Source organism: Rissa tridactyla, chromosome Z (assembly GCF_028500815.1).
Source record: "Rissa tridactyla isolate bRisTri1 chromosome Z, bRisTri1.patW.cur.20221130, whole genome shotgun sequence".
Classification (NCBI taxonomy): Eukaryota; Metazoa; Chordata; class Aves; order Charadriiformes; family Laridae; genus Rissa; species Rissa tridactyla.
The window spans coordinates 61,525,276-61,543,921 of NC_071497.1; the positions used below are offsets into that span (position 1 = coordinate 61,525,276).

The 18,646-nt window shown below is 39.2% G+C and overlaps 1 protein-coding gene across 2 annotated transcripts in view; it reads left to right on the forward strand.

The window, feature by feature from the left end:
- The first annotated feature begins 2,896 nt into the window (after positions 1-2,896).
- The window catches only part of SCAMP1 (secretory carrier membrane protein 1), a 43,131-nt gene continuing 27,381 nt past the window's right edge, over positions 2,897-18,646 (forward strand). The window contains exons 1-2 of one of the 2 annotated variants that reach the window (XM_054185220.1): positions 2,897-3,038; positions 16,693-16,770. In XM_054185220.1, coding sequence (XP_054041195.1) covers positions 2,982-3,038; positions 16,693-16,770 — 135 coding nt within the window. In that variant the 5' untranslated portion in view covers positions 2,897-2,981. The remainder of the gene's footprint in view (positions 3,039-16,692; positions 16,771-18,646) is intronic. The other variant, XM_054185221.1, reaches the window with a different exon arrangement.

Below are 18,646 nucleotides of genomic sequence, written 5' to 3' on the forward strand. Positions count from 1 at the left end.
TTCATTCATGTATGCATTCATTCATTCACGTTCAGTTGAAAGAGGAGCAAGTATACAGTTGCCAATGCACACAGCTTTTGAACTATCAATACATATCATTGAGCTATGATATATTGAGCCATGAGCGAATACTGGAAAACAACATGATTTAATTTGCTGTCACCATAAGTGAGCTATGTGAATGATTGTGACTAATACTGTAACTTACTTTTGTTGATTGTACAACAGCTGCCTTTGTGTTTTTTGAAGTATGAAGTATTTTACACTTCAGAGCAACAAAAAAGTTGAAAGTATTTTGTCGTTTAGAAGCTATGCTTTTATGATTTGTCCCATTTGCATACCATCTTATATCTGACAGTCCTTCACAAATAATTGAGGAACTTTTGCATAAATTAGAGCAAGCCTTGAAGCAATTATTGCTTTCTTTACTGATCCATGCGAAATCAATTCTCGTGTACACATAGGATTTTTCCTGACTTGTTGACAGAATACCACCATTGTAACACTGCCAGTGTCAGGATCAGGGTAATGATATATGCAGAGCCATTAAAATACGTAAAAGTGTTAACATTCTTCAAAAAACCTTGGATAGCATACCCCACAAGTTAGTCTACGATTATTGCATGTGAAAAAAAATCACATTTGAATACCCAAAAGTTACAAGGCCAGTTTTACTTTCATAGCAATTTCTTTTCGTATGACCTGCCTTAAACCTCTATTTTTTTGCATTTAAATGAAAGTTTAAATCATTTCTTTAGAAAGCATGTAAAGAAATTCAGGATTCACTGGTTTTAAAAGGGTTGCATCAATGTAGACTGTTTGATATCAAGCACATGGGATTTCAGATTTCAACCACAGCCCTGAACCAAAGGTTCTTCAGTGCTTCAAACAGCTGCTCCCACTTATTTGCATCATTTGGACCGGATTCTTCAAACTGCAAAGTCAGTATTTCTAAGGAAGTATTTGAAAAGTCTTTCAAACAGCTCAAAATAGTTGAACACTTCCAAGAAGCCCTTTTAATGTGTCCATCCACGGAAGCAGGTTTTTGTGACCGTGGTTCAAAGCCATACCCTCCCTACAGCCCTTGTTGAACCTTTGTGCAGGACATCTGAGAAGCCTTATGCCTGGCAAGCTATCTATCATGCCAACAGACGGGAAAAAGGGAGTAAACATGTGTTTTGCCAAAGGAGCGTCACTTTGAAGGCTTTCTTTCCAGGCCAGACAGGCTGTCCTGACCCACTCTGAGGAAAGGAATTTTGAAATGAAGTGGGACTCATTTCCTTCCCTCTCACAAAATTTGCTATGATTTCCTTTTAATAATCCCATGAATTTTAAAAATAAATAAATAAATAAACACCATCTGTTTAAATTAACACAACTTCTTAGAATTGTTTCATTAGACAGTGTGGTACACGGAAGCCATCAGTCAGTCTGGCGAGTAATCGGGCCCATCACCACAAAAAAGACACTGAGGTGCTGGAGCAGGTCCAGAGAAGGGCAACGAAGCTGGTGAGGGGTCTGGAGAATAAGTCTTATGAGAAGCGGCTGAGGGAGCTGGGGTTGTTCAGCCTGCAGAAAAGGAGGCTGAGGGGAGACCTTATTGCTCTCTACAATTATCTGAAAGGAGGTTGTAGAGTGGTGGGGGTCGGTCTCTTCTCCCAAGTAACAGGTGATATGACAAGAGAAAACGGCCTCAAGTTGTGCCAGGGGAGGTTTAGGCTGGATATCAGGAAAAATGTTTACACTGAAAGGGTTATTAAACATTGGAACAGGCTGCCCAGGGAAGTGGCTGAAGCACCATCCCTGGAGGCACTTAAAAGACAGGTAGACACAGTGCTTAGAGATCTGGTTTAGTGATGGTTTTTGTCAGAGTTAGGTTGATGGTTGGACTAGATGATCTGAAAGCTCCCTTCCAACCTAGGCAATTCTATGATTCTACGTATGACTGATAATCTGTAAATACCTAACAAAAATAATTCTTGTTTGTTAAACCTGTGTCCACTGTCTCGCTGAATAGAGCTCCTGCAAATCTGCAGTGACGCACAGGCCTGATGGCAGCTTTACAGGCTCAGGTGGAGAATTTTTCTCAACCTTTCACCTGCTCAGTAGGGCAAACCAGTCTTAATGGTCAACCAAGAAAAACAAATTACACTGTGTGCAGATACTCCTCTCATCCAGCCCCCCGGACTGGTCTGTTCCGTGGTGCTGCCGTAGAAAATGGGAAGGCAGCCTTCAGCTAGGGAAGAGATCACTCTTAAACAGCGGTATTATGTAAATATCAGCCAGCCAGTACCCTGTGTGGAGGAAAGGAGAGGCCACGCACCTCCTCCCTTTGGGGACCGTCCCAAGGGTACCGAGTAGCCCCGAGACACGGCTACCAAGCGGAGGGCAGTGGGCTACGCTGGCCCAGCCGGCGCCTCGGTGCTGCCCGGCCGGGCGCCGCTCCCCGAAGGGAGGCCCCACTCCCGCCATTGCCGCTGGCAACGTCCGCACGCCCTTTTCCAGCTGCCATGCCGGGAAGCCGCGGGCCTCCTTCTCTCCCCAGCTCCCGATGACAAGCGGGGGCGACAGGACAGAGTCCCCCATCAGCCCAGGCGAGGGCGACGGGCGGCCAAGAGCCCTCTACCCCCGGGAATGGGCTCTCCCAGCCCTCCTCCCTCCCCGGGAATAGGCTCCCTCAAACCCCCCTCCCACCCTGCCTCCTGCCCGCCCCGGGAGCTGCCGCCCCCTCTCACTTTCAGGGCCGTCCCGCCCCGCAACCTCACTTCCGGGGCGGCCATTTTGGGAGGTCGGCGCTCCGTCTGGCCGGTGGGTGGCGGAGGGGGCGGGCTCGTGCCCGGGCCGCAGCGGCTGGTGACAGCGGCAGCGGCGGCGGCGGCGGTGGCGGCGGGGCGGGGGGGGGGGCAGGCAGGCAGGCAGCCGGCGACTGTCAGGGCCGCCGCAGGGGAAGAGCTGCCAGCCGGTGATCGCAGCGCCTGGCCATGTCGGACTTCGACAGCAACCCCTTCGCCGACCCGGACCTCAACAACCCCTTCAAGGTGAGGCGGGGTGTGGGCGGCGGCCGGCCGTGAGCCTTTCCTCCGTGTGGCGGGGGGTGGGGGAGGGAAGGAGGTGCCCCGGCCCTTCTCCCGCTGCGTGGGGGGGGAGGGGGGGGGGCGCTCCTGTCAGGGGAGCTGTGGAAGGGCCGGCGCTGCGGGGCGGCCTCGGGGGGCGCCTGGTGGGGCGGGGAGCGCTGGGCGGCAGCGGCGGGGCGGGAGGGGGGAGCTCTGGCCGCCGCGGGGCTCCGGGCATGGCGGCGCGGGGCGGGGGTAAGCAGCGGTTTTGGAAGCCCTTAGAAAAGGGCCGTTTCACTAGTTCAGGTTTCCGTGTTTCCTTCCATTTGCTAAAATAATACAAATCGCATTTCAGGTGCGTTATCTTGAAGAAGGGAGGAAAATAAAAAAGGTTTCTTGATTTTGGCAGTAACTTTATGTGTGTGTATAATACTACTCCATTCTTTATTCTTCCATTTGACTGACCCAAATACTTAAGCTTAGTGAATTTACTCCCTGTTTCCTCTCTAGCCTCCTCCCAGCCTCTCATCGACCTACCTGCTTCTTTACCTTATTTCTGAGGTGCGCAGGGTACTGATGGCTACGCATAAGTTCTGCCCTGCATCTCAAAATGCTGTGTTGTTATGTATTCTAAAGCTTTTAGCTTTTGCACTGTTGACCTGCTATACAGCTGAGAATTGTCTTTTACCCGCTGTTGCGGCTTCAGCTGTCAAAATGAACTGACCTCCTTGGATGCTTCCCCTCCTTATCTTTTCTTTTTCATTAGAATCCAGTTCAACTAATTTCGTGAGCTTCTTAATTTAATAATTTTGCCGAACCTTAACCATTTTGCCTCACTTTTATTTCATGCTAACAGTTTAAAGCACATACTTAGTATATGGCAGTGAGTTTAGGATTTCAGCTGGAATAATTAAACCTTTTAAAAAATGAGCAGTCACATTTCAAGCATACTTTTGTGCAGGTAGCTGCTGGAAGCATGGTGTTACTGACATTTATTCACTGGAGTCCATCCGAATCATTAGTTCGGTTTTTATGGTCACAAAATTTAGTTTATAGTATTCCCTAGGCTAGACACTGTGTTTTTACTTCATGTGTTATACAGTGTAGTGACCTTCCAGATGAACAGCAGCCCTGGCATTGAGGTTGCTGCCGACAATAGTTTGGACTGGCACCAATGGCAGTGAGCACTGTTCTTTTAAATGCTTTTTGGCACCAAGCATTGAAAAGGTGTCATTGTTCTAGAATATGTCTTCAGCAACAAAAATACGTGATACCTTTTCTCACTTTTTGTAATAGTCATGAAAATAGGATTAGGAAAATTTATTGTGTATCAGAAGCAGTGTAGTTGCCCGTGAATATCTCATTAGCCCAGGTAACTTGTCCTATGTAGTGTTTCTGAGACCTAAGCTAGGACCTATCTCATCCATGCTTATAGTTTGAAGGCATTGCTTAAAATGCACTAATTTATTCCAGTTTCTTTTCAAGGAAGGACTTCTAGTGTAGCTGTCAGTCAGAATCCACGCTCTACTTCTTATCTGCATCATGATAAAAGGATGTTATAACAACTTCTCTGCTACTTGAAGCTCACTGTTAAACATGCATCTGGTTTCATTTACTTGCAGAAGTTGTTTTAGGAAATCTATATACTTTTTTGGAGGCTTTTTTCAGTTCTTTCAATCTTTGCTGACTTCCGCCTACAAAAAATAATCTTGCATACCTTTGCTCATCCACACATTTACTTGAAAGAGCAGAAGGCCTCATGTATAAACCAAACTTTGATTGTCATCTTCTTGGCATAACAACTTTGTTGTTACTGGGTATTAATGCATGTCTGCATTTAAGTTTTGTCTGACTATGTGTTTTAAAATACTTTCCCCCTAGAACCAGTATTTCCGGATGGACCCTAACAACCTGAGTCACCCGAGCACCTTATTCAAATGTACTCATATTTTTATTTGACTGTGCTTGATAATTTTATGTATAATGAGATCAGTTGTTTTCCTACTTTTGAAGCCAGTTCCTGTGCTTGTGTAAAATCACAAAGTAGTATGGCAAAGAATGGGGGGGAGCATCACGTGGAAGAGTTGTTGCCAAGGTCTAAAGATAGATCCTTCTTTTTCTTAAATATTTTGGTTTTATTAATTATCTGTGATCTGCTTGTGAGGTTTCCTGTGACTATTCTCATGCCTTTTAATAAAAAGTTTACAGCAGAGATTCTTGCTTCATGTTGAATCAATTACGTATGTTCTTTGGGATGATAAAGGTAAGGCAGAAACATCTAGTTTGCTCAGTATTTTGGGTTGTTAATTCTTTTGGAAACCTAGAATTAAATTATGTTTCTGGTTTGGCATCTCTTGGAAGTAATGAAATTTAGATTGTAAAATAAATTTTCTTGGTAAAATACTAGCTTGCTTGGATTGATGATAAAACATTGTTGATTTTTGAGACAGTGGCTGCTTAACCTCTCTTTTTTTTTTTTTGGTATTCTTTTTAAAAGAAAAAACCCAAAGGCTGATATGCTTTTGAAGTAATAGTATTCCTCTGCAAATAGTAGTCCTCTGGATGCTGTACTATCAAAACCAAGAGATGTTTTGGTTTGCAAAACAAGAGGAAATGAAACAGATAAGTAACACTTTAATGTTAAAAAGGTTTTGATCACATTGAAGTTGCACAGAAGAAAAAGTGCCCATGTACCATACAAATGAAGAATTGGTAATCCTGCATAATTTGATGTAGCAGCATTGTGAAGAAATACACATTTGTTGTAACGTCAAGTATCATAAATGAAAGTGGACTAATAGTGAAAACTGTTTCATTTCTTTCACTGAGTAATCCTTGTCATAGCTTGTGAGCATGAATTCACACGTGGTAGAGTTATGACTGCCAGTTTCAAACAGGGTGAGCAGAGCAGGTCTGGTGTTTGTAACTGCCTTCAGCCAAGAGTTTAGTGTCTGTATAGAGATGGCAGATCTGAGCCCAAGTTAGAAAGTCAAGTTGGGGTTGGTATCAGGTCCAGAAAAACTAACCAGGGTTGGCCAAGCCTGGTGTTGACCAGGCAAGTCCTTAGTGAATGAGGCAGGTCTGACCACCTAGGACAGGTTTGGGCATCCTGAAGGCCCTAACAGTTTATTCTTGAATAAACTAAAACAGCAGAAGTAAATTCGGTATGACAAAACAAAGGCAATTTTCTAATGCTTTTTTTTTTTTTAATGTCATATGATATGGGATGGTTGTAGTCTTCTATCTTGGAAGATGATACAGATACAAAGGTTCTGAAACGGCAGTCTGTTGAAATCCAGTGTAAGTTTCATTTACTCTGAAACAATTCAGCAATTCATCCACAATGAACACATGTTGCATTGTGTGTTTTGTTTTTTCTTTTTCTTTTACAAGTGAACGATACTATTACTAAGAGAATAAATTCTTTTTTAAATAGAGCTGTGGATTTTGCAGGCCTTTGTGGCTTGGCTGACAGGCTGAAAGATTTGAGGGCTGGCTTTTACAGCATCCAAATATATGAAACAGTTACTTCTGAGTGACTGTGGAATTGGGACTTCAAAAACTCGTTTCTGTGATGAATTCTGTTGGGTCAGTTCACCTGAGGTGTTTAAAGATCTGAGCAGGTGCAGGTATTTAATACTATAGAAATTATGGTAGGACTGAAAACTAAGATATATTTCTGTTTAAAAGTAAATGGTGACCTTCAGGTAAAAATCAAACTACTAAGTGATACGAACAAAATGCCTCATGTCTTGTTCACTTATAGTGTGGAAGGACACAGTCATGGAAACCCCAAAATGTATGTAATGTTAATTATGTGAGTAGTTTCTTTGTGTGGGATTAGGTATCCAAACTGTGGTTAGCTGTGAGTTGCTGCTCCAAAAAGACATGGGTCTTTTGTAGTTCTGTCATGACTGCCATTTTTGTGTGCATGTCTGAGATGCTCTAAGGTGTCTAAAAACGGCATCAGGCACCTGAATTGCACTCACTGAGGTCACAGGATTACTTGAGTCACTAGAGCTAAGTATATGTTAGAGTTTAAATTTACTACAGAGGTAATTCCAGTTATAATTTGGATATTACACTTAATCTGACTCACATGAGCACAAATGAATCTTCTATCTGGTTTGGCAGGAAGTACAAGCCGAAGGTTTGATGCTGAAGCTAATAGTGTGCATGACTGTTACCTTGTGTGGCAGCAGAATCTACAGAGTTTACACCTTGATTGCTAAAGTGAAGCTAAAGTGATAGAAATTTACAGGAAGAAAGGGAAGTCTTAGTTGTTTTTGAAGGATCAGGACCCTAATTAGTTGACGCATTTCTGCAGTATTTGTGCTTTAGAATTCAAGAGTTCTGTTGTGTGCCTATATTTATATATGAGTTTTAATTCTTTTGTATGACTATAAAATACATCCAATTAAGTTGTCTGTCTTTAAATTAGTAAAGGACATAAAATACAAATATTTTTCTGACTTTATTACCTGGTTTCCCTTCATGATTTCAACATTTATAAATTCCCCTAAATCTTGCATGATTTAATGCTGAACATCATGGTATTGGAGGTGTCCTTTAGCTGTCCTACATGGTAGTTAACTTTCAAGAGTACGCTTCATCAGTGCTGTAACTACACTGTAATCTATTAAAACTGTGAAGTGTTTTACTAGATACTCAGTATTGGTTACAGCTGCATTTTTTTTCTCCTTATTTTCAGTAAAGTGTTAGCACCTACTGCATTAGTATTATTATTGCAGTATATATTCAGATTTAACATTACAAAGGGGAACATAACTCGCCTTTCAGTGCTGAGGAAGGAGAGAGATTTGAAAATAGCTATGAGATGGAGAAGATGCTTTGTTAGGCATCCAGTACTCCATTGCAAGATGGGACCAGCACGGACTTCAGGACAAATTAGGCCTTGTGAGCCTATGAAGTTCTTTTTGGTTTCAGAGAGAGGGAATTTGTCTTGCTCAGTAGCTCAGAACCCTTCATAGCTCTGCTTTCGTCAGATAATGTGGCGTATAACGGAAACTGCTTGAGAGCCAAGTATAAAAAAAACCCCAGTTGGCTACTTTTGCACTAGCCTATGTAATTATTATGTTCTGGCAGTGCTAGAGTGAAAATCTTTTGACTATAATTCTGTGAGGTGTGTGGGAAATGGCTGATACGTGAATGAGATGTTAGACTTGAAATTGGGAAAGAACTGTTGTAGTGGTTACTGAGTTAATTTTTTTTTTCCTTTGGGTTATTTTTTTTTAATTATAAGTACAAGAATAGTCTTTATTTTGCCTCCAAGTCATTAATTCTACCAGGTGTTACATGTGTAACCTTTGAGGACAGTTCATTTGTGTAATAAGTCATTTTTAATCATAGGTTAAAATATACTATTGTAGATGCAAGGCATTAAGGCTTCCTTTATACTGTTAAATGTAAACTTTTTATACTACTAATGTATTATTAGGATAGCGAAACATGAAATCTCAATTTTAAGTTGCTGATTGTGAAGTTTCTGTGACTTTATTCGTTCTTGAGCATGCGATGATGAAGGAACAAGTAGAGTATGAAGAAACAGCAACGTTTGATGCTCCATCAAAACATCAGTAGCTTCTTGAAACTTTTCCATGTGCAGCTTGTGGTAGCATGAGCAGGGAGGAAGTCCTTGGGGAGTTTAGCTGTCTGATTTATGCCAAATGTTTACTAAACATGTGCAAATTGCAGTTTCAGAGGCTTAATCTGGCTGAATATAAAGTGTTACGGGACTGAAAAACACATCCTTCATGTGCAGGCTGTCTTTTCCAAGTGTCGGGTCCTAATTTAAAAGCTGAGACCCAACAGTTAACACAGGAGGTAAAAAGCTTTGATATCCATTGCTGCCAAATACATTTTTTTTTTCTTTAAATTTTGTTCTCAAAAGCTAAGCTTTGTCAGAAATCTCTCCCAAAAACTGCTTATGAGGACATACTGAAAGCAAAGTATATCATATGGAGAGTTTCAGCTGAAACAGCAGTAGCTTTGATTGTTCTCCAGAACTCATTTATGAAAAGTAGGATGGATAGTTTTCTTTTTGATTGAGAAATCAAACAACTCAGGCCAACAAACATGGTTTCAGCCATTTTTCATTGTGTTTTTGCTTAATTTTCTGAGCCAGTCATGTGATGTTAGGAAGTACTCAACAGAAAGCAAGAAGTTAACTATTTAAAAAAAACCAAAACCAACACTCAGGATAAAGTCTTACTGGAAAGTGTACAAGTAGTATTATTCATATTTAGAAAAGGCTAGTATGAAGTGGGTATTGGTGATAATGGAGAGCTTATTGTGAAATAAAAAGATCTTACCCTTTTCATGTAGCAAAAGAAAGCCTTTCAGTAGAAATGGTAGGGATAACAAATCCTAGTTGGTCAAGATTGACTTTGCTAGATTTGTGGATCTAATCGCATGATTTCCCCAGGGTGGATTTACCAGTCTGGCTTCAGTCCTGGTAGACCTCTGGCTTCTGCTTCTATTCTCTGTGCAGTCAGAATTCTTTGAAGGTATAACATACCATGTTGGTTAGTTCTGAGGATAAGATTGGGACTGTGTCTCTTTTGCTTTCTGGGAGCTACTTTCCAAGCATAAAAAGCCAGAGGGAAAATGCATAGCTAGGTGAAGGTGGTTATAGAAGAGTAAATGCCGAGGAAGTTGGCAGGCTTAAGGCTGGTTGATGTTAGTGAGTGGTAAAGCAGTTAGGCTGGATGAAGTTATTTGCAGGGATCTTGAAGTAAAAGAGAAAAATTGTGTGGTGGCAGAGCTGACGGTTAGCCAGTGAATGATGTCCAGTTACTGATGAGGGGGCTGATAGGATTGATACAATGAATTATTGATATTTTAAAGGGACTTCATCTTCTAAGAGATTTGTGATGAGGAGGACTGTTTTCTCAGCTTGGATTGAAACTACTGTCATTAAGAGATCATTCTTAGTCTTTGAGCTTAACATAAAACTAAGGTCCAAAATGAAGATTTCTAGAGTCGCCTTCAGTACCTTATTCTTCCCTCAGCTCTGGAGCTACATAACTGATGTTACCCATGTGTTCTTTTTCTGACTTCATTCACTAAAAGTAATCGATCCTTTTCTTTTATAAGCCATTTTCGTGTTCACAGTGTGTTGTTTCTGCTTAGTCTTTTTTTCCTAGGATGAACCAGGTGTAATTCTGACAGTTTACTCATATATTGTATTTGGTGCTATCCCATGTAAATTTAAAACAGAAAAAAGGGGGGGAAAACCAGAAAAATTCTGTCACTTCTAAGTACAGCGTTTCAGTTTTATGCTTTTTCCAAACAACATGACTATTATATTCTTTTGATGTACAGTACTGCTGGTATCCAAGTCTTGGAAGATACTTCGTTGTCTTGCTTACTTGCCCATGTCAGCCAGTGTTAAAAATTGACTTTGTCCCATTTCCTTATTAGTTACCTTTGTTCCCCCTGTTCTTTTCATTATAAAAGTATTTTAGGTGTTTTTTTGTTTTTCTTTCCTATATTTTTTTTGTGCTACTTGGGTTATGTGATTTTTACTTGAAATTCTTGTTTTCAATTGCTGATGTTTTTAAACCATTATAATCACTATCCAAATCAGTGTTAGAATGAGTGTTTATAAATGCTGTTTCTTGACCTCTGCAATAAGGTGTTCTTTGCTAGTCCTTGGAAGCAAACCATACTGAAAGAAATTAAATGTTCTGTGCAGAGCACTGATGTCACTTATTTACTCCCATTTAGGAAAAAAAGGCAACACAAGCCCATATTATCATTGTTACATTTTTAGCCTGCTCCTCCCCCTCCCCCGCTTCTATTCAATGTTAAATTATTTGCGCTTAAGATAAATGCTTTGGCCTTTTTGGTAGAAGAATGGGGTACCTCAAAAGTGAAAACTTTTTTTAACAACCTGAAGGACAATTTGTAGGGGAGGATTTCTAGTTTGCTACTTTCTGTTTACTTAAAAGAATTCAGAATCACAACTAGCAGTGTAAACTTAGCTGAGGGTATTTTCCATGATATTATTGGGTTATGTGTGCTATCAGAGCATCTTAATCATGGTAGAACAATGCTGGACCCATTCGCACTGAACAGTTGTACAAAGAATCATTACAGATCTATCTACTTCTTCAGTCTTTAATTTGCCGATCTCTTTTGTATTAATGAAACCTGGTAGCTGATGACTAGTTTTGGTCTCCTAGACAACAGTGGTCTCTGTTCCCTTCAATGTGATTTTTAGAAAGCTGTAAAAACTTGCATAGAATGGATTATTCTCCTCCATTTTAAACATTCTCCCTCTGTGTTAACTGGGTACTTAGGTTTTTTTTATCTGTATCTGAGTAGTGTGAGTGTAATTTGTTAACGTGGCAGAGGAGGTGTTTTTAATAGTTCTGTAGGTGCTCTTGTCAATGTGGGATATAAATGTGTTGTGTTTTCTGTTTTTGTTTTGCTGGTTTGTGCTTTGTTTTGTGGGTGGTTTTTTTTTCTGACTGACTTTTCTATAAAATACTGGCGTGCTTCTTGTACCTGACTTAGTGATTCAAAGTGTGATGCTAGTCTTAGCTTACCTCCTATAACATCAATCTCAAAAGCAACAAGAAGCATGTAAAATTAAAAATTTGATGGGAAACAGTTAATTAGATTCTGCTGTTTTTTTAAACTCTGGTCTCCTGAGCTAATTCTGATCTTGAAAATGTCATCTGAAACGACTGTGACTTCAGTGCACCGATAGCTGCAGGAGCTGGGTGTGAAACCGCCTGTTCTTTGATTCTGTTCTGTGGTTGGTGTTACTAATAGTTAAATAAAAAGATGGGAAAATCAGGGGGCTGAACTGTCAGGATTTTGGGTGAGAGAAGACTGGAGAAGGAAGTATGAATTGAAAAGAAGGAACAGGGAGTTGGACAAGATGAGAATTAGGGGATCAGCACTCAAAGGAGGAAGGACTGGGCGTGGCTGGGTGGCTGAGGAAAATCAGGTCATGGCAATCAGGCAGAAGTACTGGTCCACCATGACATAGCTTTCTCAGTCTGAGATTGGACCAGGCATTTTACAGTTGCTGCACTCAGTGGCTGGCATCAGATATTTAAAATCTGTCCCAGAAATTCCTGTGTTCTGTCTCTGCAGAACATAACCCAATTTTTAATCACTTAAATCATGCAGCAGGTTGAGGTCTCTTGATGTTTGGTGGTTCCAGCCATGCTGCTGCTTTGTGTTGGTGTCCATATATTACCACCTATTGGAACTTGTCTTTCTGGCTTTTTTCTGTTTCTTAATATTAAAAACCAAAAAATAACTAAAAAATAATTTGTTTTAACTTTATTATCTGGGTGGAATACCAAATATGGAAAAATAAGTTATGCCAGACCAGTTTCACTTATTCCTGTAGAATATTAAAGTTTTCCCTGTTTTTAACCACTAGAACATGTGTCATGCAACATAGAAATTTGATAGGATTAATTTAAATGACACTTTGAGTATGTTGTCCTGCATAACACTTATTGCTCATGTTCGTTATTCAAACCCCGTTTTCCAACATGCATTTTTAAAGTGAGATGCAATGAGTGTAAGGTAAATGATTCAAAGTAATTATTTGTATTCCCTGGGATATCATGTCTAATCTCTTCAGAAATCTCTTAAGTGTTTTGAAATACAAAGTGCAGCTCCTGTTGGCACCAGTTGTTCAATGCACTGTATGTATTCAGAAAAATTTGAAGTCTAGCAGCCTACACCTTGACACCTAGACTATGACGAGCTTATTTCTTTCCATGCTGAGGATAGTTCTAGCACTAGAGAAGATCGCAGTGAGTATAGGAGAGACGCGCATCTCCAGACTAGTGTTACCTTCTCCAACTACAAGGTTACTCTTCTTTTCCTATGATCTCTAGTTTACTTCTTGAGTCTTTCTGCTTGTGGAAGAAATCAGGCCATGAACTTCTGTTGAAGTCCAGACTGTGTAAATGAGGTTTTCTGAGAGCAGAATTTGAATGCTACTTGTCATGGTGGGGTTTGTGTATTTCAGTACAACTATAATTATTTCTTTTACTAGGTAATGAAACTTTTCTTATATAGAGCTGATACTGAATGTCATGCAGTTTTTTTCTGAGCTGCTGCTACTTTTGCAAACAATAGCAATTATTTGGTGAAAGTATAGCAATTATTAACAAAATGAGAATGGACTTCTGATGGAGGGCTTCTTGGTCTACCCGCTGTGTGTATTTAAGCATATTCTAGACTTTTGATGTAGTAAGCCTATTTGGATCAGCATATGTTTCCTGTTGCTTGTCAGCATTAGAATGTCACAATAGCTGTGTGATGAGATCTGAGAAACTTTTTTTCCCCTGGTCTTCTCTAAAACACTCAGAGAAAAAAGGCTTTCTTTCATCAGATGTTTATTATTGTTTGCTTATTGTATTTCTAAATATAGATTGCTCTTCTGAATTTGACTTGACCACTCTTTCCTGCTTTTTGGAAATCTGCTGCTGTTCAGTGGCTGTCTCACGAGTGTGATATTCTAGTTATTCAAATAATTGCATTTATTGTCCTTCATGGGCACAGTTGGGCTGAGTTATTTGGTTAGTAGTGCTCTCTTAAAACACAGAAGTTTAGTGTTGAAATGTGCTTTTTAAGCAGCTTATTTAGCTTAAAGTACTAAGTGCTATTTGAGTTTTAGTAATGTAGACATACTGGTTTCACTAAGTGGCTGATGGTTAGCTGTCACTAGTTTCATATATGCCTATACTTAATGTTTTTATGGGCGGAAGAGGAAATTATATGAGAGCATTTGTGAAAGGGGTACCATCCAGAAAGCATGAACAAAGAATAAAATATTTTATGCTCTGCTAATTCACACTAACATGTAAAGACTAGAGTAAGTGTACCGCGTCTGGCTAGGATGGAGTTAATTTTTTCAGACTTGTGACCCAAATGGTGATGGTAAGGCACCAGTGTTTCAGCTGTTACTGAACAGTGCTTGCACAGCATCGTGGGTGCCAGTTTCACACTCTGCTTCCCCATGGGGTTAGGCTGGGGTTGGGCAAGAGATTGGGAGAGGACACAGGCAGGACAGCTGACCCCAACTGACCAAAGGTATATTCCATACTATTGCTATCATGCTTAGCAGTAACACTGGTGGTGCTGGTGGGAATGTTCCAAGATAACCATTGCTCAGAGGCTGGCTGGGCATCAGTCTGCTAGTGGGAGGTGGTGAGTGATTGCCTTTGTATCAGTTGTGGGGGTTTGTTGCCTTTTTTTTTTTCCTTTTTTTTTTTTTTTTGTCTGCATGTCCTCCTCCCGTATTAAACTCTCTTTCTGAACACCCACAAGTTTTACTTGGTTTTGCCTGTCTGATTCTCTTCCCCAGGCTACTGGTGAGGGCAGTGAGCAAGTGACTAGGTGGAGACTTAACTGCTGGCTAGGGTGAACCTACCACACTAAATGTTTTCAGCTGTATACAGCTTTCTGCCATTCTGTATACTGAATTATGAAATTGTCTTATTTGTATTAACTTTGCTTTAAGTTAATCTTTTTTGATCTTGCATTGACAAGTCTAGTAAACTAATGTCTAATTCAAGTGTCAGATTTAATTCTTCCCCTATTTTTTATGATCTTTTTATTCAGTGTTTCAAATGATTCGTAGTTGAATTTTGACAACAAACATTCTCCCGGCACATGCACTTTCTCTTGTTTTTGTTGTTCATCTGCACGATATTTTGTGGCAGTCCTTTAATGAAAGAACATGTTACAGAGAATTAGTCCATCATTTTATGCAAGACCTGATGAGATTTCAGTTGCAATAGTGCATTCAAGTCTAGGATGGTAACGAAAAAATATGGCAGGCTTGTTGGGGAGACTGTCACCAGGGTGGCTTTATTGAAATCACCAATTATGGTGTAAGTGAAATGTAGGAAAGCTGACTTTTAATTGCATATAATGTTGCAATGTTGCTTTATATACATTTATATAAAGGGTGATTCCTGTTTAATCACCATTAAAATACTGCTTTAAAGCTAAATGTATGGTTTAGCCAAAAGTGGCAGCATTTTATGTGACCAGGAGGGTAGTTTTTATGTATGCTTATGCACATGAATTTTATTAAATTTGCAACGTACATTTTTTTTTATTATTTTTGAAGCAATTGTTTTCTTGTCAAACTTTTTTAATAGTAAAATTTTTTTCATTGCCTCATATTAATAAATTGGTGACTATAGCTAATGGAGAAAACAAGCTTGTTCTCATTTGCTGTATCCTTCAGGATTTTAGAGTTGATAGATTCTGCCCTGTTTTTGGTTTTGTTTTTTTTTTTTTTCCTAGCTGTAAATAGGTTGACCACAGCCATTAAGAAGATACTGTTCCTGCATCTGCATTACTGCTGCCAAGACTAAACTAATGCTGTAATAGATGCTGATTCTAAGAATCTAGATTTTATTTTTCAGTAGCTTAATAGTTTGTATATTTACTTAAGTGTAGATTAAGTAATTTACTGTATTTTAAAAAAAGACACATATTTCATGTAGAGGTTTTAAATGTAGCTGATGTTGAAGGAAATATGAATGTAAATGTATATAAATGTAAATGCTTATCTTCTTCCCAGTCTTTATCAACTCCAGATTGTTTTCTTGAACTCGACTACTGAAGTTAAGAAAATATATGTATCTAGACATAACAGTTATAAATAAGTAAATTGTATATTCCCAGCTAATTTGTATGTTTGATGTACATATGAAATATTGTACACTTGTTTTGTGCATTTATGTAAAAATATGTGGTACTAACCATATTGAATAAATGGATCTCTTAATTTTCAAGAAAACCTTTCTTTCATCCATTCTTATGTTCTGGCAGAAGACACAAAAACCTTAAATTAAGCCACAGAAACAATGTATTGAAACCAGACATCACATGGAATAAGTACAATTTTTCTCCCTTCAAAGTTAGTGTTGTTTATGGTAGTGGGCACTTCCGCTCTTCTGCAGAGCCAGGCCTGCCTGTCTCTAGCACGGAGAAACGTTTCATTCCTGAAATTGCTTTCTCAAGCTAAACTTCAAGCAGTCTTTCTTACTGTATAGTTCATTGGAGGAAAAAAATTACACTTCTTCCTTAATTTTACCAGTTCAGGTAGAAGCTGAACCAGAGGTACTTTTGGCATTACAGGAGACTGTTTCCTCAGCTTTGTTCTTCTGAAATGCTATTCCTATTCCTGAAGGCGATGGAGGTACTTCTGGGTAGGGGAAAAAACAAGAGTTACAGAAAGTTCATTTCTTCTGTTGTGCTTTTTGGGTGCATAGTTGTGGAGTCCAGTGGTCAATATAACGGTTTTCTTCCCTTGAGAACTTTTGTCCTTATACATCAAATATATGACAGATGGAGTTTCTTTTAGGCTGTGTTAATCTAGGTTTATAAGAAGCTCAGAATGGAATTATGTCATTTTGGAGACAGAGGCAGATGTTTACAGACTTTTTTATTGAAAACAATTTTATTATTTTTATATATATTAGTATTATTTTTATTTTATTTTTAATTTTTATTGAAAACAAACCTCTTTTATATTGAAACAAAAGCTGAATTTTATATGATAAGTGTTGATTTGTCGCTTACATACATGTGCATACATTTACAGAACTGTTTTCTCTTCTAGGATCCTTCTGTTACGCAGGTGACGAGAAATGTTCCTCCCGGGCTAGATGAGTACAATCCTTTCTCTGATTCAAGAACAGTAAGCACATTTATTTCATTATCATGCTCTTAATCTTTTTAGGTAAGATTCGTGAGGTATTGTTTTCAGAGTTTGGGACTGATGTAAAACATGTGATGGGCTAGCTAGAGGTAATGGACGATGTGTAAGGATGGATAGTCCCATAATGTATTTGGAGGATTCAGTGGGTAGGTTGACTTAAGTGAGCTTTGACCTGTTAAGGAAGAGTGGCTCTCTGAAAGGGGGACAAAACAGAACTGAGTTTTCCCCCTGTTCAGTAAGACTTCTGTTAGTCTGTCCTTATGCTTTTCTGAATTTTACTTGCTTTGAAGGTTGTGAGTGTGGCATGCCTCCCCATTGTCTTGTTTTTGATTCCCATTTCCACTTAATGAAAGTGCTGCTCAGAATAAGAAAAACATTCTGTTTCAGTGACAGTACACCGGCTATGAGTGGTTATGCTGTAGTAAAAAGAATATTTTATGTCAAAGAAGCAGTTGCGTTTTGCCTCTAATTTGTATAGTTTTAATTTGCCTTGTGCTTATTTTCACCCATGTCAGTGCAAATATGAGGAATGGGGTAGTAAATTCATACTGTAACAGCATTTTTCAGTGGTTACTTTTGATAGTGAAGATCTTGTGCAAGATTAGCAAAATGTATGGATGATTACTGTCTGTCAGTATAATTTATAAACATTCAAATACTTTATTTTTCAAATGTAGGCTTATTTCCTATGGTAAATCTGATAGTCCTGGTAGGAAATATTGGTATTCGAGTCTTTGTAGTGCAGCACTAAGGTTTCATACACTGTTAAAATGCTAGACTGGAAGAAGCTTGTTTTTGAGTATGTCTTGGATGAACTGTTAAAGGCAGAATGTTTACTATTAGCAACAGTATTAAATAAGTCCCCAAATTTTTTTTCTCCTAACTCACAATATAATGAATTATGTTTGATTTATCTTTCTGAAACTTGAAGAGCTTCAAAATTGCTTTGTATTAACCATAAGTTATAAAGACAGTTGGTCTTGTTTAGAAAAAATAATAAAGAGCTACTCTGACTTTTTTGTTACTTATGTACTTATTTTAACATGCAGCTTTGTGGGAAAAGGAAAACTGAAGTATATGGCTAAAGTTATTTGGCCTTGAACAGTCAGTGGTACACGTATAAAACAATCTAATCGTGCACTACAGATGTCACTCATAGAAAACTGGGAGGATGGAGGAAATCTTGAAGTCAGTGTTCAGATCTACTGAATGTGTGCAGTGTTCATGCACTGTGATTGAACTAATAATACATAGCATGTTACAAAATTCATAAAAACTGAATTTGCTGAATTGAATGAGCAGTTCTTTCAATTCAACTGAATTGATTGAACAGTTCTCTTTCTGTAGAGGAAAAGAACTTTCACAGGTTTTCTTGCAGAAAGCAAGACTGAACGAATAAAGTATATATTCAGCTACAAGTGCAGTAATAATCAACCTTTAGATGATGCTCCCCTTCCTCTCTCTGTATCTTGTGGATGCTGAATATGTAACTGTTTATTCTGTAATGATATGCATTTGCAGAAATGTGCTTAGGTACCTGAGGATATGCTCACAATTCCATGTGCTCACCTCTCTTTTCCAACCAGCTTTGTGTGCAAGAGACAGGCATGCTATGCTTGTACAAATAAATGTATGCAACAGGAGTGAGGGAAGGGGCAGTAGAAGTGAATGCCTTTGAAGATTGGATGAACAGAGGTAGAAGCAGCGTCTGTGAATTTTAGATTTGGAGTATTACAATGTCCATCAGGGTACGGATAGGAATTACTGTACGTTTTGTGTGCTGCTCAGAGCAAAAACATCCAAGTAGTTTCTGAGGGCTTTGATTTGCTGCTGTTCTTTTTTTCTACCTTTGTTG